General features: G+C 45.3%; 2 protein-coding genes across 11 annotated transcripts in view; one reads left to right on the top strand and one right to left on the bottom strand.

Annotated features, from left to right (window-relative positions):
• The window catches only part of LOC140391712 (uncharacterized), a 54,435-nt gene extending 34,600 nt beyond the window's left edge, over positions 1-19,835 (bottom strand). Inside the window, exons 1-4 of the mRNA XM_072476478.1 lie at positions 19,655-19,835; positions 12,247-12,362; positions 11,492-11,681; positions 7,884-7,957 (exon numbers count right to left, since the gene is read on the bottom strand). Of these exons, the coding sequence (XP_072332579.1) occupies positions 7,884-7,957; positions 11,492-11,681; positions 12,247-12,362; positions 19,655-19,835 (561 nt within the window). The remainder of the gene's footprint in view (positions 1-7,883; positions 7,958-11,491; positions 11,682-12,246; positions 12,363-19,654) is intronic.
• Positions 1-23,533, top strand: part of LOC140391880 (spermatogenesis-associated protein 13-like) — a 524,178-nt gene that overhangs the window by 302,556 nt on the left and 198,089 nt on the right. The gene's annotated exons all lie outside the window — the stretch shown is intronic.

Here is a 23,533-nt window from a genome sequence, read left to right as displayed (position 1 = left end):
CTCCGACTCGCAGCTCCCGCTCTTTTTAAATCTCCGCGACTCTCAGCTCCTGCTCTTTTCAAATCTCCACTCCGACTCGCAGCTCCCGCTCTTTTTAAATCTCCGCGACTCGCAGCTCCCGCTCTTTTTAAATCTCCGCGACTCTCAGCTCCCGCGCTTTTTAAATCTCTGCTCCGACTCGCAGCTCCCGCGCTTTTTAAATCTCCGCTCCGACTCCCAGCTCCCGTCCTTTTTGAATCTCCGCTCCGACTCTCAGCTCCCGCTCTTTTTAAATCTCCGCTCCGACTCGCAGCTCCCGCTCTTTTTAAATCTCCGCTCCGACTCGCAGCTCCCGCTCTTTTTAAATCTCCGCTCCGACTCGCAGCTCCCGCTCTTTTAAATCTCCGCTCCGACTCGCAGCTCCCGCTCTTTTTAAATCTTCCACCTCGGTGGGAAGCATTACTGATGACCTTCTGTTGCGCACCACACACATGCTGCAGCACATGAGGTAGAGAGTGCGGACTTTTGGAGGGCTGTCCAATCCCAGGAAACAGTTGTTGTCCAGCCAGATGTTGCACTTCTGGAAAGTATGATCCCACCACTGGTGCAGATGCAGACACAGAGCCAGCAACTACACAGGAGGGGGTGTCAACAACTTTCCAGCGCCTGCAGGTACAGCTGGAGGGCGTCCAATCGCCTTCAGGCGCAAAAGATGGTGTCCACAATGCATGGTATCCAGGTCAACACTGAAGGGGTGGTGTCCAAGGTGGATGGCCTGGGGCAAGGAGACAGAGCCGTGTGTTATGACGTCCAAGGCTTGGTGCTTTCTGCTGTAAATGGCTGAGGATGCAAGACAGAGGGTAGCACGGTGGCGCAGTGGGTTAGCCCGGCTGCCTCACGGTGTTGAGGTCCCAGGTTCGATCCCGGCTCTGGGTCACTGTCCGTGTGGAGTTTGCACGTTCTCCCCGTGTTTGCGTGGATTTCGCCCCCACAACCCAAAGATGTGCAGGCTATGCGGATTGGCCACACTAAATTGGCCCTCAATTGGAAAAATATGAATTGGGTACTCTAAATGTAATTTTAAAAAGAGGATGCAAGACAGGAGAGCCCAGTCACAGGTGGAAATGTCACAGGCGCAGATGGACATTGCAGCAGTGCGCCAGAGATTAGCCCAGTCAGAGGGTTTTGGCTGAGGGTATTGTGAGCACTGGGCGGGTGCTGACAGACCTTAGCCAGTCACAGAGGGACATGACCAAGACAGTGAGTGATATGTCTCACTCATTGAGGGATAGATCCTTGTCTCAGTGCACCATGGCTGAGGACATCAACATCATGGTTCAGTGGAGGGCATGCCTCCAGGACTGACAGTGGCAGGTGATAGTGGCACTTATGGAGCTCACTCCGATCTTCTGTCCATCCCATGGAGCAGCCAGGGGGCCAGCGAACACCCCGAGGGCGGAGGAAGTGATGGCCAACCTGCCCACACCCATCCACCCCCTCAAGATATATGGGCCCATTAGTAGGATTTGCCAGCACACATGCAGGGATAACCCGAACGGACAGTGGAATGTTGTCCTTAAGGCTAGAGTCAGGTTTCTCAAACAGTAAGGAGCACCAGAGCTCATCTCACAGCAAGTCGTCATCATCCTCTGTCCTGTGGACGAGACTAGCTGAAACTGCCAACACTGGGCCAACCCCCCCCCCCCCCCCCCCCCCCGTGGTAATGCTGATATGATCCTCGGGAAGCGGAGGGGGAGCTGCAGTAATGGGAAGGGATAGAAAGACAGAGAGTGTAAAGGGGAGAGATTCTGTGTGGGGAGGAAGGGGAAATGAAGCTGTGTGTGTGTGTGTGTGTGAGGGTGGGGGGGGGGAGGAGAAAGAAGAGAAGAAGTGGAGCAGGGTGGGTGAGTTGCTGGTGGCCAGGCCTCCTCCTTGAAAAATAGGAAGGTGAGGAGGTTGTCTGTGTGTGGTGGCCCTGGATCACCCAATCACCCATTGGGTGACTCCATGCCTGGATCTGCCTGGACATCATTCTTATTCTCCTTGTCAGATGCGGCCTGCTGTTCTCCCTCCTCCTCCAGCATATCACCCCGCAGATACCCTCCGGTGGTATTGGCGCGCCCCAACAGAGCACGTCTTGAGCCAATGCACTGCCCGATGATGCTCCTGGTTGCTGTATGAGCGTTGTTATCATAGAATTTACAGTGCAGAAGGAGGCCATTCGGCCCATCGAGTCTGCACCGGCTCTTAGAAAGAGCATCCTACCCAAGGTCAACATAGAACATAGAACTATACAGCGCAGTACAGGCCCTTCGGCCCACGATGTTGCACCGAAACAAAAGCCATCTAACCTACACTATGCCATTATCATCCATATGTTTATCCAATAAACTTTTAAATGCCCTCAATGTTGGCGAGTTCACTACTGTAGCAGGTAGGGCGTTCCACGGCCTCACTACTCTTTGCGTAAAGAACCTACTTCTGACCTCTGTCCTATATCTATTACCCCTCAGTTTAAAGTTATGTCCCCTCGTGCCAGCCATATCCATCCGCGGGAGAAGGCTCTCACTGTCCACCCTATCCAACCCCCTGATCATTTTGTATGCCTCTATTAAGTCTCCTCTTAACCTTCTTCTCTCCAACGAAAACAACCTCAAGTCCATCAGCCTTTCCTCATAAGATTTTCCCTCCATACCAGGCAACATCCTGGTAAATCTCCTCTGCACCCGCTCCAAAGCCTCCACATCCTTCCTATAATGCGGTGACCAGAACTGTACGCAATACTCCAAATGCGGCCGTACCAGAGTTCTGTACAGCTGCAACATGACCTCCCGACTCCGGAACTCAATCCCTCTACCAATAAAGGCCAACACTCCATAGGCCTTCTTCACAACCCTATCAACCTGGGTGGCAACTTTCAGGGATCTAGGTACATGGACACCTAGATCCCTCTGCTCATCCACACTTTCAAGAATTTTACCATTAGCCAAATATTCCGCATTCCTGTTATTCCTTCCAAAGTGAATCACCTCACACTTCTCTACATTAAACTTCATTTGCCACCTCTCAGCCCAGCTCTGCAGCTTATCTATATCCCTCTGTAACTTGCTACATCCTTCCACACTATCGACAACACCACCGACTTTAGTATCGTCTGCAAATTTACTCACCCACCCTTCTGCGCCTTCCTCTAGGTCATTGATAAAAATGACAAACAGCAACGGCCCCAGAACAGATCCTTGTGGTACTCCACTTGTGACTGTACTCCATTCTGAACATTTCCCATCAACCACCACCCTCTGTCTTCTTTCAGCTAGCCAATTTCTGATCCACATCTCTAAATCACCCTCAATCCCCAGCCTCCATATTTTTTGCAATAGCGTACCGTGGGGAACCTTATCAAACGCTTTGCTGAAATCCATATACATCACATCAACTGCTCTACCCTCGTCTACCTGTTCAGTCACCTTCTCAAAGAACTCAATAAGGTTTGTGAGGCATGACCTACCCTTCACAAAGCCATGCTGACTATCCCTGATCATATTATTCCTATCTAGATGATTATAAATCTTGTCCCTTATAATCCCCTCCAAGACTTTACCCACTACAGACGTGAGGCTCACCGGTCTATAGTTGCCGGGGTTGTCTCTGCTCCCCTTTTTGAACAAAGGGACCACATTTGCTGTCCTCCAGTCCTCTGGCACTATTCCTGTAGCCAATGATGACATAAAAATCAAAGCCAAAGGTCCAGCAATCTCTTCCCTGGCCTCCCATAGAATCCTAGGATAAATCCCATCAGGTCCCGGGGACTTATCTATTTTCAGCCTGTCCAGAATTGCCAACACCTCTTCCCTACGTACCTCAATGCCATCTATTCTATTAGCCTGGGGCTCAGCATTCTCCTCCACAACATTATCTTTTTCCTGAGTGAATACTGACGAAAAATATTCATTTAGTATCTCGCCTATCTCTTCAGACTACACACACAATTTCCCATCCCTGTCCTTGACTGGTCCTACTCTTTCCCGAGTCATTCGCTTATTCCTGACATACCTATAGAAAGCTTTTGGGTTTTCCTTGATCCTTCCTGCCAAATACTTCTCATGTCCCCTCCTTGCTCGCCTTAGCTCTCTCTTTAGATCCTTCCTCGCTACCTTGTAACTATCCATCGCCCCAACCGAAACTTCACACTTCATCTTCACATAGGCCTCCTTCTTCCTCTTAACAAGAGATTCCACTTCCTTGGTAAACCACGGTTCCCTCGCTCGACGCCTTCCTCCCTGTCTGACCGGTACATACTTATCAAGAACACGCAGTAGCTGATCCTTGAACAAGCCCCACTTATCCAGTGTGCCCAACACTTGCAGCCTACTTCTCCACCTTATCCCCCCAAGTCACATCTAATGGCATCATAATTGCCCTTCCCCCAGCTATAACTCTTGCCCTGCGGTGTATACTTATCCCTTTCCATCATTAACGTAAACGTCACCGAATTGTGGTCACTGTCCCCAAAGTGCTCTCCTACCTCCAAATCCAACACCTGGCCTGGTTCATTACCCAAAACCAAATCCAACGTGGCCTCGCCTCTTGTTGGCCTGTCAACATATTGTTTCAGGAAACCCTCCTGCACACACTGTACAAAAAACGACCCATCTATTGTACTCGAACTATATCTTTTCCAGTCAATATTTGGAAAGTTAAAGTCTCCCATAATAACTACCCTGTTACTTTCGCTCATATCCAGAATCATCTTCGCCATCCTTTCCTCTACATCCCTAGAACTATTAGGAGGCCTATAAAAAACTCCCAACAGGGTGACCTCTCCTTTCCTGTTTCTAACTTCAGCCCATACTACCTCGGAAGAAGAGTCCCCATCTAGCATCCTCTCCGCCACCGTAATACTGCTCTTGACTAGCAGCGCCACACCTCCCCCTCTTTTGCCTCCTTCTCTGAGCTTACTAAAACACCTAAACCCCGGAACCTGCAACATCCATTCCTGTCCCTGCTCTATCCATGTCTCCGAAATGGCCACAACATCGAAGTCCCAGGTACCAACCCATGCTGCCAGTTCCCCTACCTTGTTTCGTATACTCCTGGCATTGAAGTAGACACACTTCAAACCACCTACCTGAACACTGGCCCCCTCCTGCGACGTCAAATCTGTGCTCCTGACCTCTATACTCTCATTCTCCCTTACCCTAAAACTACAATCCAGGTTCCCATGCCCCTGCTGCATTAGTTTAAACCCCCCCAAAGAGCACTAACAAATCTCCCCCCCAGGATATTTGTGCCCCTCAGGTTCAGATGTAGACCATCCTGTCTGTAGAGGTCCCACCTTCCCCAGAAAGAGCCCCAGTTATCCAGAAATCTGAATCCCTCCCGCCTGCACCATCCCTGTAGCCACGTGTTTAAATGCTCTCTCTCCCTATTCCTCATCTCACTATCACGTGGTACTAAACTACTAACGTGGGCATCGTTTGTACCCTTGAGGAGGCAGTTAAGAGTCAACCAGATTGTTGTGGATCTGGAGTCACATGTAGCCTAGGCCAACACCTCCACCCTATCCCCATAACTCAGTAACCCCACCCAACACTAAGGGCAATTTTGGACTCAGCAATTTATCATGGCCAATCCACCTAACCTGCACATCTTGGGACTGTGGGAGGAAACCGGAGCACCCGGAGGAAACCCACGCACACATAGGGAGGATGTGCAGACTCCGCACAGACAGTGACCCAAGCCGGAATCGAACCTGGGACCCTGGAGCTGTGAAGCAATTGTGCTATCCACAATGCTACCGTGCTGCCCCGAACCGTTATAACGGTTCTCCGCTGTCTGGTACCTCCACGCAAGCGCCATTAGCCATGACCTCAGCGGGTAACCCTGGGTGACACAGTAGCACAATGGTTGCTTCACAGCGCCAGGGTCCCAGATTCGATTCCCGTCTTGGGTCACTGTCTGTGTGGAGTCTGCATGTTCTCCCCGTGTCTGCGTGGGATTCCTCCGAATGCTGCGGTTTCCTCCCATATGTCCCGAAAGACGTGCTGTTAGGTGAATTAGACATCCTGAATTCTCCCGCAGTGTACCCAAACAGGTGCTGGATTGTGGCGACTGGGGGCTTTTCACAGTAACCTCATTGCAGTGCTAATATGAACCTACTTGTTTATATACCGCCCAAGGGCATCTGCGGGGTGATATGCTGGAGGAGGAGGGAGAACAGCAGGCTGCATCTGGCAAGGAGAATAATAATAATTATTATTATTGTCGTCCAATAGCCAATCCCTCACCTGTGGTGGAGATGGTCAACGTATGCTGCCAGTTGCCTCCATGCTAAGAAACTTGTGTGTGGGCGTGAGGTGAGGGATTTGTGTGTTTGCTGGGAGCTTGGCTGCAGTGTGCTGTGGAGCCTGGGAGAGCTGGTCAAGTTTCCTGGCCAGGGGAAGGATGGCTGGGAGCAGCGGTGTGGTGGACAGGCAACGCTTGGAGACATCTTGTGCTTCTGAGGCTTGGTGTTGAAATCTACCATGCGGTTTAAGTGTAGTCTCGTATACACTTTTAACTCAGTAGAAATTTAAGCTACACGTCTCGGGTGCAAATGAAATCTTTTATTGTGTCTATTGATTATAATTGAGAGTTTGAAATCATCTTGTGGTTACAAATCAAATGTTCTCAAGAAAGCCCCTGCAGAAGGCCTTAAGAGATATAATTAACTTAGTGGCTTACAAACTAATTGAACTTCCAAAAATACAGTAATGGTTTCTTGCTCAAAGCAAACAGCTTGCGCAGACTTAAGAGTTAGAGTGGAAATATGAAAAAATGAAATAAGGATAGCGGTTAGTTAGATAAAAGGTATAAAGTGATTCCAGAATGGAAAATGGCTGCCCGGACCTCTATCTTTAAGGAAAATAAAATTTTATCAGTCTGACTCCATCTGTCCCTACCCTTGTAATGTGTTGGTTGGCTTGGATGAGTCTCAAATGTATTTGATTGGATGGTTAGCTGTCAATCATCAATGTGCAACATAGCTGTGAATATGTTGCATCTTTGGATGTTTGCTGGGTATTGGAATGTGACTTACACTTTTAATCAGATCTAGTTTCTACTGGTTTTTGCTGACTGCTATACTTATTCATGTTTTGAACAGTAGCAGATTAATTTTATTCATGTTAACTTATTGTGACTGTAGAGATCTATCATGCGGTTCAAGTGCAGTCTCGCATACACTTTAAAACTCAGTAGAAATTTGAGTTACACTTCTTGGATGTGAAGTAAGAATCTTTTATTGCCTCTACTGATTACAGTTGAGAGAAACTTAAATCTAATCTCTGATTTCCTTCAGTCCTCCCTTTGATAAATCGAAAGATTAAGCGAGATATATCACAATAAGATAAAACGAAGGAGTAAATGCGATAGGATAGAATGCACAGGGCTAAATCGCTGGCTTTGAAAGCAGACCAAGGCAGGCCAGCAGCACGGTTCAATTCCCGTAACAACCTCCCCGAACAGGCGCCGGAATGTGGCGACTAGGGGCTTTTCACAGTAACTTCATTGAAGCCTACTTGTGACAATAAGCGATTTTCATTTCATTTCATTTCAAAAGCGCGAAGAGGAACTCACTCACATTGTCATTGATAGTTTCTTTGTTTAAAAACAATCTTCAACAATAGATTGGGCAAGCTTTGCATTTCAAGCATTACAGCGAAAATTATTAAAATTAATCTTGAATTATTATTAAACAATTAATCAATTAATTGAATTTGATTCTACTGATTCAGTATTAATCTTTTAGCAATATGTTAGTAATACAGTCAAATAATTGATTGGTTAGTAACAGTTCAACAATAATATTGTAGTTCTATTTCACCTGATGGTGGTGCAGTGGGGTTAGTGTGAATCATTCTGACTGTTGGGCCCTTGCGTTTAGTGAATAGTTGTCTAATGCATTTGATCACCAGGAATGTCATGAAAATGATGAATCCTGCTACACAGAAGAAAAAGATTATTCTTACTGTGGACATTCCTGTGGGTCCCAACCACCTGCAAGGTTTCTCCCAGATAGAGGTATCTGAGGGTGTATCAAGTTTTTTGACTTCCTTTTGAATGTGTGCTGCCAGATCTTTAACTTCCTTTGAGTTATCTGGAATAAAAGTGTAACACTCCGCACCAATCAGGGCGCAGGTGCCACCTTTTTCGGCTAGCACATAGTCAAGTGCCATTCGATTTTGTAATGCCACGGTTTGATTTGCTCGCATTTTGTCAGAAATTTTATCTAGGGCAGTGGCGGTGTAATCAGCTACGTTTTGTATGATGGTTGTTATTTTATTCAATTCATTGCCAACCCTTGTCTCCCAATAAAAAGGAATAAGTTTAGCATAAATTGCATCTCGTAAGGTTATAACACGTTTATTTCTTCGAGTGGCTAGTTCTGAAACATAAGGGAGATGAAGAAGATGATGGATGGCAGGTACTATGTATCCTAAATAGCAAGATCCTGACCAGTATTTTGGGAGCCAGGAATATGCTTTGTCATTACAAATAAAATAAGTTCCATTATAAGCAGAATATAAATAAATATTTTCTAAGTACCAATGATCTGAGAATGTTTTATTATTTGTGATGTTGTGTATGCCTGTTATTGTTGAGGACCATTCAGTTCTTTGTAATGGAGTCCGTGTACATTCAGAAGCTGTGTTAACATCCAAATAATTAGTACAAACACTATTGCCCAATTTTATCCCTTTCGAGTGATTACTAGTGAGGCATGTTGATCTGTCTTGTTTAATAGTAGTTGGAAGGCTAATATATTTAGGATTTTTGTTAGAGTTATATTTAAGTTGGTGCCATCCTGAAAAGGTGTTTAGTGGATAGCCTGCAGATTTCCATAAATTAATAAATTTCTTAAGATAAATCTTGTACCTTCCTTTTTCACATGAATATGCTCCAGAACGGACCACTACAGAGCGAGGGACACTGTGATAGATGTACCATTCTGCTGTTTCTGAAGCATTAAAGAGGATAGTTAAGAAGGGAATACCTTCTCCTGAGTTAGTAGGGGTTGCAATGCATACCCAACAATTGGAAATGTTGACATTTTTAGCATGTATCTTAGATGTGTAAAGGAATGTGTTCTCATTCAGTTCTGGTACAACATTTACAAAGCCAATCATATAACTGAAAATGAATATTATGGCAGACATTTTTACAGATCTTAATACTTATACACGCGCTTCACATGTGATGCGTGGATCCAACTTTTCTTTCCTTTTAACTTTACAGTGGATTGGGTGGTGAGAAGGATCACGAATGGTCCTTCCCACTTCGATCCTAGGGGTTCTTTATTCAACTTTTTTACGTAGACTTCTTCACCGGGCACCAAATCGTGCCCACCTTCTGAGGGATCTCCCCCCGCAGCTAACACCTGTTGAGAGGCAGAACTAACAGCATTTGTTAGATTTTGACAATAAGTCAGCAAAGTATCACTCATTAAATGACAGTCTGCTTTCTGCAAATCAATAGTTCCTGGCAGAGACATTGGTCTGCCTGTGATGATTTCAAATGGACTTAGGCCTGTTGTTCTGTTTGGTGTTGCTCTAATACTGCACAATACTATTGGCAAGGCTTGGACCCAATTCATGCCTTCCTGGTTGTATTTAGACAAACTTTCTTTCAAAGTTCGATTCATCCGTTCCACTTGTCCTGATGATTGTGGATGATAAGGACCGTGTAAATTCCAGTCAATGTTTTATAGTCTACAGACTTCCTTACAAACAGCACCTGTAAAGTGGGTACCATTGCCCGAGTCAATGCTAGCTGGTACTCCCCATCTGGGGATAAAGTCTTTGCATAGCACTTTGGCTGTCTGGGCAGCTGTCGCTCTTATAGCTGGAGCAGCTTCCACCCATCTAGAGAATTTATCCACTATTACAAGGACGTCAGTGTACTTTTGGCATTTAGGAAGGGTGATGTAATCTACCTGTATATCCTGGAATGGTCCTGGAGCTTTTAATTGAGGCATTGACGTTATAGGTCCCAAGTTATTCTTTTGACAGGTTACACAACGGTTTCATACTAATTGTGCATGTTTTTTGAATCCTTTACCACACCAACACCTATGGAATCGATCCATCATTTATTGGGGTGATCGATGTCCCCATGAATGAATTTGTTGAGCTAAGAAGGGCGCCACTGGTTTATCAGTTTGAACTTGTCTCCAAATAGTATCATCATACAGCTGAATACCTGATTCTTACCATGTCCATTTTTCTTCCTTTGTTCAATCACGTTGCATTTCACGTAAATCCTGTAATAAGCTGATTACTCCCAATTTGTAAATGTGATTGAATTCCTTGTGCCATTGAGAGGCAGATTCCCTTGCTGCTTGGTACGCAAGAGCATTTCCTCTTGCTTCCACAGTGTCCTCATGTGTATGGGCTTTACATTTTAGAATTGATACTTCTTTTGGCAAGGCCATAGCTTCTAGAAGATCTCGTACTTCCTTTCAATTTCGGATAGGTGTACCTGCTGTTGTGAAAAATCCTCTTTTTCTCCACAGACGGCACAAAATCATGTGCTACTCCAAAACCATATCTGAAGTCAGTATAGATGTTAGCAGTTTTATCTCTTGCCACATGACATGCTTCTGTCAGTGCTTTTAGCTCGGCCTGCTGAGCTGATGTACCTGGGGATAAACTTCCTTCTGCTAATACTTCATATGGGCTTGTGACTGGCCACCAGCTTTTCTGAAACCCTTGTCAATAAAAGAGGAACCATCTGTGAATCGGACTAAATCTGGGTTCTGTAGTGGCTCTTCTTCTACTAAGCGTACTTCTTCCATTTCCTCTATTATTTTCACACAGTCATGCCCTTCTCCCTCTCATCCCTTTTGTTCCTCGGGAAGTGGGAGCAAAGATGATGGCTTTACAGGACTGGCTCTGTGAAAATATAGCTGATATAACTTGTGATACTCTATTCATGAATAGTGGAGAATGGACTGAATGTGGACATTTAATGGTTAACTTTTGATCTAGGACAAGGCCTGATGTTGCCACTACAGCTCGACATGTGGCTTCCATGGTCCGTAAACAGCTGTCAAATGCTAATGCCACATTGTCAAGTTTAATGGAGTAGTATCCAACTGGTCATAACTGATCACCATGTTCTTGGGCTAGTACTGCAGTCATGTAACTATCTTTTTCATGAACAAACATGGTAAAAGGTTTTATATTGTTTGGAATACCTAAAGCTGGTGCTGAACATAGGGCCTTTCTCAAATTTAAGAATGATTCTTTTTGTTCTGAATTGAGTTTAACTGTGTCTTTTGATTTTCGGTTACCTTTTAAAAGATCATTCAATGGCTCAGCTATCTGAGTGTAAGAATCAATCCAATTTCTGTTAAAATTACACAGTCCCAAAATGAATCTCACTTCCTGAATAGTTGAGGGTTCTTTAGCGGCTTTGTTGGCAGCCGTTCTGTCCTGAGTAAGTTCCCTTTTGCCTTTGGATATTTTCTGACCTAAGTAGACAACTTCTTCCTGGGAAATTTGTGCTTTGACAAAGCTAGCTTTGTGTCCATTATCACTGAGGTGGTTTAAGAACACACGCAAGTCTTTTTCGTGATCATCTTTATTGATGGAAGCTATCAGAGTGTCATCTACATACTGGATAATGGTAGAAGGCAGAGCAGGCAGTTGCCTGAGATGGTTCTGTAGAGCCATGTGGTAAACAGTTGGGCTATTTTGAAAACCTTGTGGTAGTCTAGTCCATGTGTACTGTTGTTGATTGATGGTAAAAGCAAACCATGGCTGTACATCCTTAGCTAGTGGTACTGACCAGAAACCATTTGCCATATCAATGACTGAAAACCATTGAAGGTCTGGTGTTAAAGAGTTAAAGATTGTAGATGCGTCTGCCACTAAAGGAGCTTGTCTGACAATGAATTGATTTGCTTTTTTATAGTCAATAGTTAGGTGCCATGTGCCATTAGCCTTTTTGACAGGCCATACTGGGCTGTTTGATGAGCTGTGAATGCGTACTAAGATTCCCCTTTCTTCAAGTTGTTTTATTACGGGTGCCAACCATAATAGACAGAATTTGCACACCATCTAATGGGTGAAGATGATAAATGATTTGCAATCTGTGGAGTTGTTCCCACGTGGTCAAACCACCCCTTTTTGGGTGATGAAGATCTTTAGACCATCTGTCTATTTTATCAGGGTCTGCGACCTCATGAACCCAATGTTGGCCATATACAGTTTTAGTGGTTGTTACCTCATTTTCTTTTATTTCTTTACTTCCAATTTTAATCCGTTGTTTTTGGAATGGGGCTAATCGAATAACTTTTGTAGTTTGTGTTCTAGGTCCGCTTGATTCGTCACTGTCTTCATCTGATTCAATTGGTATTTGAATTCTAGGTTTTGATTTATTTCTAACACTTGATCTTGGTTGTGGGATTGGAGTTGGTTGTGGGATTGGAGTTGGTTGTGGGATTGGAGTTGGTTGTGGGAGTGGAGTTGGTTGTGGGAGTGGGGTTGGTTGTGGGAGTGGGGTTGGTTGTGGGAGTGGGGTTGGTTGTGGGAGTGGGGTTGGTTGTGGGAGTGGAGTTGGTTGTGGGAGTGGAGTTGGTTGTGGGAGTGGAGTTGGTTGTGGGAGTGGAGTTGGTTGTGGGAGTGGAGTTGGTTGTGGGAGTGGAGTTGGTTGTGGGAGTGGAGTTGGTTGAGGGAGTGGAGTCGAAGCTATATTGCTCAGGGTACTTTCTCTAGCTTCGGAACTGATATTAGGATTTGAACACGGCTCGTTTGTTCTCTGATTCAAATTATGAGCTGCAAGATTGTCTGTTAAGATTTTGCAGTCTCCTTTTAAATTTCACCTTCCAAAACACATCTTTCCTCGAGTAGCTGACAATTTTGACTTTTGATTTCATTAGTTTCTGTTTGTAACTGTTGATATTTGGACTCTGATTCATTGTTTTTACGTTGTAATTCACCAATTTAAATGATTGTTGTTGAACTTTAAAAGTTTCATTTTCCAATAATGTTTTGATCAGGTCACATTTTTCAAGTTTAGATTTTGCATCTCGTAATTCTTCAACAACTGCCGCTAGTTGGTCTTTAGTGGACTTAAGGTCATGATCGTATTTAGTTTTTGCGATCGCCTCTTGCTGCCTACGGAGCTGTGCCATTACTGCAAAAGACCATTTCATATGTTTTCCTCTAGTTGAATGTGTGGTTTGTCCCATGCTCCCTTGATGTCGCCAAGGGACCACTGTCCTTTCGGGATGTTATATTTTGATTCAATTTGCGTAGATACTTTAGACAGTCCAAAATGCCTATAAATCAAAGATCTAAGATCTCCCAATATATCGTCAACAGAGACTTCCGGTACAGCGCGACCTCTCTTCGAGGTTAGAACATAGAACATAGAACAATACAGCGCAGTACAGGCCCTTCGGCCCACGATGTTGCACCGAAACAAAAGCCATCTAACCTACACTATGCCATTATCATCCATATGTTTATCCAATAAACTTTTAAATGCCCTCAATGTTGGCGAGTTCACTACTGTAGCAGGTAGGGCATTCCACGGCCTCACTACTCTTTGCGTAAAGAACCTACCTCTGACCTCTGTCCTATATCTATTACCCCTCAGTTTAAAGTTATGTCCCCTCGTGCCAGCCATATCCATCCGCGGGAGAAGGCTCTCACTGTCCACCCTATCCAACCCCCTGATCATTTTGTATGCCTCTATTAAGTCTCCTCTTAACCTTCTTCTCTCCAACGAAAACAACCTCAAGTCCGTCAGCCTTTCCTCATAAGATTTTCCCTCCATACCAGGCAACATCCTGGTAAATCTCCTCTGCACCCGCTCCAAAGCCTCCACGTCCTTCCTATAATGCGGTGACCAGAACTGTACGCAATACTCCAAATGCGGCCGGACCAGAGTTCTGTACAGCTGCAACATGACCTCCCGACTCCGGAACTCAATCCCTCTACCAATAAAGGCCAACACTCCATAGGCCTTCTTCACAACCCTATCAACCTGGGCGGCAACTTTCAGGGATCTATGTACATGGACACCTAGATCCCTCTGCTCAGCCACACTTTCAAGAACTTTACCATTAGCCAAATATTCCGCATTCCTGTTATTCCTTCCAAAGTGAATCACCTCACACTTCTCTACATTAAACTCCATTTGCCACCTCTCAGCCCAGCTCTGCAGCTTATCTATATCCCTCTGTAACCTGCTACATCCTTCCACACTATCGACAACACCACCGACTTTAGTATCATCTGCAAATTTACTCACCCACCCTTCTGTGCCTTCCTCTAGGTCATTGATAAAAATGACAAACAGCAACGGCCCCAGAACAGATCCTTGTGGTACTCCACTTGTGACTGTACTCCATTCTGAACATTTCCCATCAACCACCACCCTCTGTCTTCTTTCAGCTAGCCAATTTATGATCCACATCTCTAAATCACCCTTAATCCCCAGCCTCCGTATTTTTTGCAATAGCCTACCGTGGGGAACCTTATCAAACGCTTTGCTGAAATCCATATACACCACATCAACTGCTCTACCCTCGTCTACCTGTTCAGTCACCTTCTCAAAGAACTCAATAAGGTTTGTGAGGCATGACCTACCCTTCACAAAGCCATGCTGACTATCCCTGATCATATCATTCCTATCTAGATGATTATAAATCTTGTCCCTTATAATCCCCTCCAAGACTTTACCCACTACAGACGTGAGGCTCACCGGTCTATAGTTGCCGGGGTTGTCTCTGCTCCCCTTTTTGAACAAAGGGACCACATTTGCTGTCCTCCAGTCCTCTGGCACTATTCCTGTAGCCAATGATGACATAAAAATCAAAGCCAAAGGTCCAGCAATCTCTTCCCTGGCCTCCCATAGAATCCTAGGATAAATCCCATCAGGTCCCGGGGACTTATCTATTTTCAGCCTGTCCAGAATTGCCAACACCTCTTCCCTACGTACCTCAATGCCATCTATTCTATTAGCCTGGGGCTCAGCATTCTCCTCCACAACATTATCTTTTTCCTGAGTGAATACTGACGAAAAATATTCATTTAGTATCTCGCCTATCTCTTCAGACTCCACACACAATTTCCCATCCCTGTCCTTGACTGGTCCTACTCTTTCCCTAGTCATTCGCTTATTCCTGACATACCTATAGAAAGCTTTTGGGTTTTCCTTGATCCTTCCTGCCAAATACTTCTCATGTCCCCTCCTTGCTCGTCTTAGCTCTCTCTTTAGATCCTTCCTCGCTACCTTGTAACTATCCATCGCCCCAACCGAAACTTCACACTTCATCTTCACATAGGCCTCCTTCTTCCTCTTAACAAGAGATTCCACTTCCCTGGTAAACCACGGTTCCCTCGCTCGACGCCTTCCTCCCTGTCTGACCGGTACATACTTATCAAGAACACGCAGTAGCTGATCCTTGAACAAGCCCCACTTATCCAGTGTGCCCAACACTTGCAGCCTACTTCTCCACCTTATCCCCCCCAAGTCACGTCTAATGGCATCATAATTGCCCTTCCCCCAGCTATAACTCTTGCCCTGCGGTGTATACTTATCCCTTTCCATCATTAACGTAAACGTCACCGAATTGTGGTCACTGTCCCCAAAGTGCTCTCCTACCTCCAAATCCAACACCTGGCCTGGTTCATTACCCAAAACCAAATCCAACGTGGCCTCGCCTCTTGTTGGCCTGTCAACATATTGTTTCAGGAAACCCTCCTGCACACACTGTACAAAAAACGACCCATCTATTGTACTCGAACTATATATTTTCCAGTCAATATTTGGAAAGTTAAAGTCTCCCATAATAACTACCCTGTTACTTTCGCTCATATCCAGAATCATCTTCGCCATCCTTTCCTCTACATCCCTAGAACTATTAGGAGGCCTATAAAAAACTCCCAACAGGGTGACCTCTCGTTTCCTGTTTCTAACTTCAGCCAATACTACCTCGGAAGAAGAGTCCCCATCTAGCATCCTCTCCGCCACCGTAATACTGCTCTTGACTAGCAGCGCCACACCTCCCCCTCTTTTGCCTCCTTCTCTGAGCTTACTAAAACACCTAAACCCCGGAACCTGCAACATCCATTCCTGTCCCTGCTCTATCCATGTCTCCGAAATGGCCACAACATCGAAGTCCCAGGTACCAACCCACGCTGCCAGTTCCCCTACCTTGTTTCGTATACTCCTGGCATTGGAGTAGACACACTTCAAACCACCTACCTGAACGCTGGCCCCCTCCTGCGACGTCAAATCTGTGCTCCTGACCTCTATACTCTCATTCTCCCTTACCCTCAAACTACAATCCAGGTTCCCATGCCCCTGCTGCATTAGTTTAAACCCCCCCAAAGAGCACTAACAAATCTCCCCCCCAGGATATTTGTGCCCCTCAGGTTCAGATGTAGACCATCCTGTCTGTAGAGGTCCCACCTTCCCCAGAAAGAGCCCCAGTTATCCAAAAATCTGAAACCCTCCCGCCTGCACCATCCCTGTAGCCACGTGTTTAAATGCTCTCTCTCCCTATTCCTCATCTCACTATCACGTGGCACGGGCAACAACCCAGAGATAACAACTCTGTTTGTTCTAGTTCTGAGCTTCCATCCTAGCTCCCTGAAAGCCTGCCTGACATCCTTGTCCCCTTTCCTACCTATGTCGTTGGTGCCAATGTGGACCACGACTTGGGGCTGCTCCCCCTCCCCCCTAAGGACCCGGAAAACACGATCCGAGACATCACGTACCCTTGCACCTGGGAGGCAACATACCAAACGTGAGTCTCTCACGCTCCCACAAAATCTCCTATCTGTGCCCCTGACTATAGAGTCCCCAATTACTAATGCTCTGCTCCTCTCCCCCCTTCCCTTCTGAGCAACAGGGACAGACTCCGTGCCAGAGGCCCGTACCCCATGGCTTACCCCTGGTAAGTCGTCCCCCCCACAAGTATCCAAAGCGGTATACTTGTTTCTCAGGGGAACGACCGCAGGGGATCCCTGCACTGACTGTTTTTTCCCAGTCCCTCTTACAGTTACCCACCTATCTCCAATCTTTGGTGTAACTAATTCCCTGAAGCTGCTATCTATGACCCCTTCTGCCTCCCGAATGATCCGAAGTTCTTCCAACTCCAGCTCCAGTTCCCTAACTCGGTCTTGGAGGAGCTGGAGATGGCAGCACTTCCTGCAGGTAAAATCAGCAGGGACACTAACTGCATCCCTCACCTCAAACATCCTGCAGGAGGAACATTGTACTCCCTTCCCTGCCATTCCTCTAACTTTCTACCAAGATCTAGCTAACAACTAAATTAAATTTTTATAAAAAATAATAATAATATAATAAAAATATGGTACTTACCTCAGACCAATGGGTTTTATTATTAGGTTAGAGGAGGAGGGCGGGTGGGAGACACTACACGTGTAGTGTCTCGGGTTTCCTCTCCACCAGAATTTATTGGTGAGGGTCTTCCCAGACGTCCGCGGGTCGACTTCCTGATCCCGCCTAAAAAACTAATTTAAAGAAAAGAGAAAAAGTCTCAGCTCCTGCTGAAACTGACTCACCACTCACCAGCTGCTCTCACGCCGCCGAAATCGACTGGCCTGCCCCTGCAAAGAGAAGTGCCTTTAAAGGTTGACTTACCTCCCAGCACCCTCCTTCCGCAATGCTCCCGCTGAAACTGACTAACCAGCTGCTCTCACGCCGCCGAAATCGACTGGCCTGCCCCTGCAAAGAGAAGTGCTTTTAAAGGTTGACTTACCTCCCAGCAACCTCCTTCCGCAATGCTCCCGCTGAAACTGACTAACCAGCTGCTCTCACGCCGCCGAAATCGACTGGCCTGCCCCTGCAAAGAGAAGTGCTTTTAAAGGTTGACTTACCTCCCAGCACCCTCCTTCCGCAATGCTCCCGCTGAAACTGACTAACCAGCTGCTCTCACGCCGCCGAAATCGACTGGCCTGCCCCTGCAAAGAGAAGTGCTTTTAAAGGTTGACTTACCTCCCAGCACCCTCCTACCGCAATGCTCCCGCTGAAACTGACTAACCAGCTGCTCTCACGCCGCCGAAGTTGTGGGAAGTCGTTCTCTACCATTTGAAGGTTCTGAATCTATTTTAGGATTTTTGTCCACCATAAACTCAGCCTTACACCCAATTTTTTGGTCGTCAACTATGTTGTGTGCAATCTGACGATCACACCGCCGCGACTATTTATTATTCAGTCCCGTTTTATTTAGTTTCTCCGACCGGCACCCGATTGAATAACGCTGTCTGAAAAAGGTCCTTTCTAAGTGGGCGAAGCATTATTTGGTGCGGCTTTAAGACTTTTAATGGGTGAAAAAGATATTCTCTTACCCCAGTCTAGCCGTTTTTCTTTGAGTCTTCCGTCCTTCTGGGCTTCTGCTAACTGTACGATCTTTTGTCTTCCGATTTCCTACGATTCTCTCCGATCGTCTCTGACTGGTTCCGATCTTTTCCGATTCTCTCCGATCGGAGATTTTCTCCGATTGTCGACTCAGTGCTCCTCCCCTTTTGCCGATTGCGCCAATTGTAGAGATCTACCATGTGGTTCAAGTGCAGTCTCGCATACACTTTAAAACTCGGTCGAAATTTGAGTTACACTTCTCGGATGCGAAGTAAGAATCTTTTATTGCCTCTACTGATTACAATTGAGAGAAACTTAAATCTATTCTCAATAAAGCCTTGCCAGCAAAAGACTTAAAGAGAAGTAATTCATAAAAACAATTTTGACTTTCAATAATAATACAGAAATGGTTTCTTGCTTAACGCAAAACAGCTTACGCGAACTTCAAGAGTTAGAGTGGAAAAGTGAAAATATGAAAATAAGGATAGCAAGTAGTTAGATCAAAGTATAGAGTGATCCTGGATAGAAAATGGCTGTCCGAACTCTTATGTTTAAAAATGTTATCAGTCTGAGGCTATCTGTCCCTACCTCTATGTTGTCCTAATTGGTTTGGATGAGTTTCAAATACATTTGATTGGATAGTTAACTGCCAATCCTCAATGTGCAACATAAGTTTTAAATGTTTCATGTTTGAATATTTGTGTGTGCTATGAAATGTGATTTTGTGCTGTAATTGAGTCGAGTTCTTACTGGTTTTCTGCTGACTCTCATTTTATCCATATTCTGAACAATGGTGGCTTCATATTGCTATGGTGCTTAATTTGACCTTGATCTGATTACTGGTACAGCTCATTTCTTAATATGAAATCTGATCATTAGAACAATAGTCAGTTCATATTGTCAGTAAAAATGTTGCCTTTATCTTCAACTAGTTTGTAAATATGTCAAACTTTGTACCGCGTTTAAGTTATGTGTTTTGTCATGACCTAAGGTTCTGAATACTGAAATCTTTATTTTAAAATGGGTATTAAAGACTGGACTTTAATATTTACATTAAAATGGCCTTTTACCTGTCAGAAATAGCTGATTTCCTTCAGTGATCTTCATTGAATTGTTTCATTTGCTTCGAGTTCTACCGTAGATGTTTCAAATCCCTGCTTTCATTATTGCAAGCTGTACACTTTATAATCTGAAATTGTGTTTGCCGTCTTATGATGGAGTTCATTTTAAAAAGTAAATTTTGACATGGGCTTTTGTATTTACATTAAAATAACTAAATCAGTGACCCTTTTACCTATCCGAACTAGCTGGTTCCCTTCACTTGGGCTCACTGATAGTTTCACTGGTGAGACTTCTTCTCTGGGATGAGTTGGTGCCAGGCTCCAATGACCACGCTGCATGTGTCCTTTGTTTGGGGTGAGCTCTGCTAATTCCCTGCTCCCTCTGCTGTGGGGCTGCGCTTCTGAGGAGTGCATTATGGAGTGGCAACACCTGGGTGTGGTAGCCACTGAGCATGGCCATGCCCATCCTGTTGATGATACTGCTGGGGTATGAAGGTTTCCAGGGGAGTGGACCGTGTGGGTTCCCACATGACCAGAATCTCTCTGTGCATATACAGGATACAGTGAGCAGTCAGCAGTGTGAACAGCCAGTAGCCTGCACTTTGCAGCAAACGTGTGGGTTTAAATGACATACTGCAGAAATGGTGGTCTGAGCCAGGCCGCCCCTATCTCGAAGGGGACACCCTGAGTACACGGACTTGCCACCAAGTCGTTCCCAGGACTCCCTGCAGTCCAGGCAAACACCCCACAGCAAGGCCGGGATGTTTTGAGTGTTTTCTTAACTTCTTGCTCTGCCTCAATAACCATGGCAACTGGGCCTCGCTCAGAAATAGTTTGTATATCAGAAATTATTCTTTTGGAGTGCAATAATCGATAAAATATAAATACCAGGACAAAGGCTTATAATAATGATAATCTTTTATTGTCACAAGTAAGAAGTTACTGTGAAAAGCCCCTAGTCGCCACATTCTCGCACCTGTTTTCGGTTACACAGAGGGAGAATTCAGAATTGTCAGCTGGTACGGGAATTGAACCCGCGCTGCTGGACTTGTTCTGCATCACAAATCAGCTGTCTATCCCACTGAGCAAAACCAGCCCTATCTAGGTCAGATTGTAGCAGCTTCTGTTCAATATAGTTCTAAGATTTTGCTAGGCTTATGAGAACCATCTAATATCTTTTTGAATTTATTATAATTTACCAAGCTGCTTCCTTTCACTGCCGTGCTCATTTAAATGTGAACAAATGGTGAATTTGATAGATGTGCTGGCATCTGGCATCAGTTTGCTTTGTGATAACTGACTGTTTAATTGTTTGGTTAGTGAGTCACTGAAGTGCATTGTATTGTAATTTAACAATTATTGCCCAATGAGATTTTATTGAGGTGTAGTCTTTTCACAAATATATCTATCCTATCAAGTAGTTGGAAGTGACGTCAAAACCAACATTGAAGATATATCTTGAAATCTCTGAAATGATGTTGTAAAGTTGGCATCTACATAGAACATAGAACATAGAACAATACAGCGCAGTACAGGCCCTTCGGCCCACGATGTTGCACCGAAACAAAAGCCATCTAACCTACACTATGCCATTATCATCCATATGTTTATCCAATAAACTTTTAAATGCCCTCAATGTTGGCGAGTTCACTACTGTAGCAGGTAGGGCATTCCACGGCCTCACTACTCTTTGCGTAAAGAACCTACCTCTGACCTCTGTCCTATATCTATTACCCCTCAGTTTAAAGTTATGTCCCCTCGTGCCAGCCATATCCATCCGCGGGAGAAGGCTCTCACTGTCCACCCTATCCAACCCCCTGATCATTTTGTATGCCTCTATTAAGTCTCCTCTTAACCTTCTCTCCAACGAAAACAACCCCAAGTCCGTCAGCCTTTCCTCATAAGATTTTCCCTCCATACCAGGCAACATCCTGGTAAATCTCCTCTGCACCCGCTCCAAAGCCTCCACGTCCTTCCTATAATGCGGTGACCAGAACTGTACGCAATACTCCAAATGCGGCCGTACCAGAGTTCTGTACAGCTGCAACATGACCTCCCGACTCCGGAACTCAATCCCTCTACCAATAAAGGCCAACACTCCATAGGCCTTCTTCACAACCCTATCAACCTGGGTGGCAACTTTCAGGGATCTATGTACATGGACACCTAGATCCCTCTGCTCATCCACACTTTCAAGAACTTTACCATTAGCCAAATATTCCGCATTCCTGTTATTCCTTCCAAAGTGAATCACCTCACACTTCTCTACATTAAACTCCATTTGCCACCTCTCAGCCCAGCTCTGCAGCTTATCTATATCCCTCTGTAACCTGCTACATCCTTCCACACTATCGACAACACCACCGACTTTAGTATCGTCTGCAAATTTACTCACCCACCCTTCTGCGCCTTCCTCTAGGTCATTGATAAAAATGACAAACAGCAACGGCCCCAGAACAGATCCTTGTGGTACTCCACTTGTGACTGTACTCCATTCTGAACATTTCCCATCAACCACCACCCTCTGTCTTCTTTCAGCTAGCCAATTTCTGATCCACATCTCTAAATCACCCTCAATCCCCAGCCTCCGTATTTTTTGCAATAGCCTACCGTGGGGAACCTTATCAAACGCTTTGCTGAAATCCATATACACCACATCAACTGCTCTACCCTCGTCTACCTGTTCAGTCACCTTCTCAAAGAACTCAATAAGGTTTGTGAGGCATGACCTACCCTTCACAAAGCCATGCTGACTATCCCTGATCATATTATTCCTATCTAGATGATTATAAATCTTGTCCCTTATAATCCCCTCCAAGACTTTACCCACTACAGACGTGAGGCTCACCGGTCTATAGTTGCCGGGGTTGTCTCTGCTCCCCTTTTTGAACAAAGGGACCACATTTGCTGTCCTCCAGTCCTCTGGCACTATTCCTGTAGCCAATGATGACATAAAAATCAAAGCCAAAGGTCCAGCAATCTCTTCCCTGGCCTCCCATAGAATCCTAGGATAAATCCCATCAGGTCCCGGGGACTTATCTATTTTCAGCCTGTCCAGAATTGCCAACACCTCTTCCCTACGTACCTCAATGCCATCTATTCTATTAGCCTGGGGCTCAGCATTCTCCTCCACAACATTATCTTTTTCCTGAGTGAATACTGACGAAAAATATTCATTTAGTATCTCGCCTATCTCTTCAGACTCCACACACAATTTCCCATCCCTGTCCTTGACTGGTCCTACTCTTTCCCTAGTCATTCGCTTATTCCTGACATACCTATAGAAAGCTTTTGGGTTTTCCTTGATCCTTCCTGCCAAATACTTCTCATGTCCCCTCCTTGCTCGTCTTAGCTCTCTCTTTAGATCCTTCCTCGCTACCTTGTAACTATCCATCGCCCCAACCGAAACTTCACACTTCATCTTCACATAGGCCTTCTTCTTCCTCTTAACAAGAGATTCCACTTCCTTGGTAAACCACGGTTCCCTCGCTCGACGCCTTCCTCCCTGTCTGACCGGTACATACTTATCAAGAACACGCAGTAGCTGATCCTTGAACAAGCCCCACTTATCCAGTGTGCCCAACACTTGCAGCCTACTTCTCCACCTTATCCCCCCCAAGTCATGTCTAATGGCATCATAATTGCCCTTCCCCCAGCTATAACTCTTGCCCTGCGGTGTATACTTATCCCTTTCCATCATTAACGTAAACGTCACCGAATTGTGGTCACTGTCCCCAAAGTGCTCTCCTACCTCCAAATCCAACACCTGGCCTGGTTCATTACCCAAAACCAAATCCAACGTGGCCTCGCCTCTTGTTGGCCTGTCAACATATTGTTTCAGGAAACCCTCCTGCACACACTGTACAAAAAACGACCCATCTATTGTACTCGAACTATATATTTTCCAGTCAATATTTGGAAAGTTAAAGTCTCCCATAATAACTACCCTGTTACTTTCGCTCATATCCAGAATCATCTTCGCCATCCTTTCCTCTACATCCCTAGAACTATTAGGAGGCCTATAAAAAACTCCCAACAGGGTGACCTCTCCTTTCCTGTTTCTAACTTCAGCCAATACTACCTCGGAAGAGTCCCCATCTAGCATCCTCTCC

This window comes from Scyliorhinus torazame, chromosome 15 (genome assembly GCF_047496885.1).
Source record: "Scyliorhinus torazame isolate Kashiwa2021f chromosome 15, sScyTor2.1, whole genome shotgun sequence".
Classification (NCBI taxonomy): Eukaryota; Metazoa; Chordata; class Chondrichthyes; order Carcharhiniformes; family Scyliorhinidae; genus Scyliorhinus; species Scyliorhinus torazame.
The sequence above is the reverse complement of the archived record's forward strand: the minus strand, read 5'-3'. Positions and strand labels throughout refer to the sequence as shown.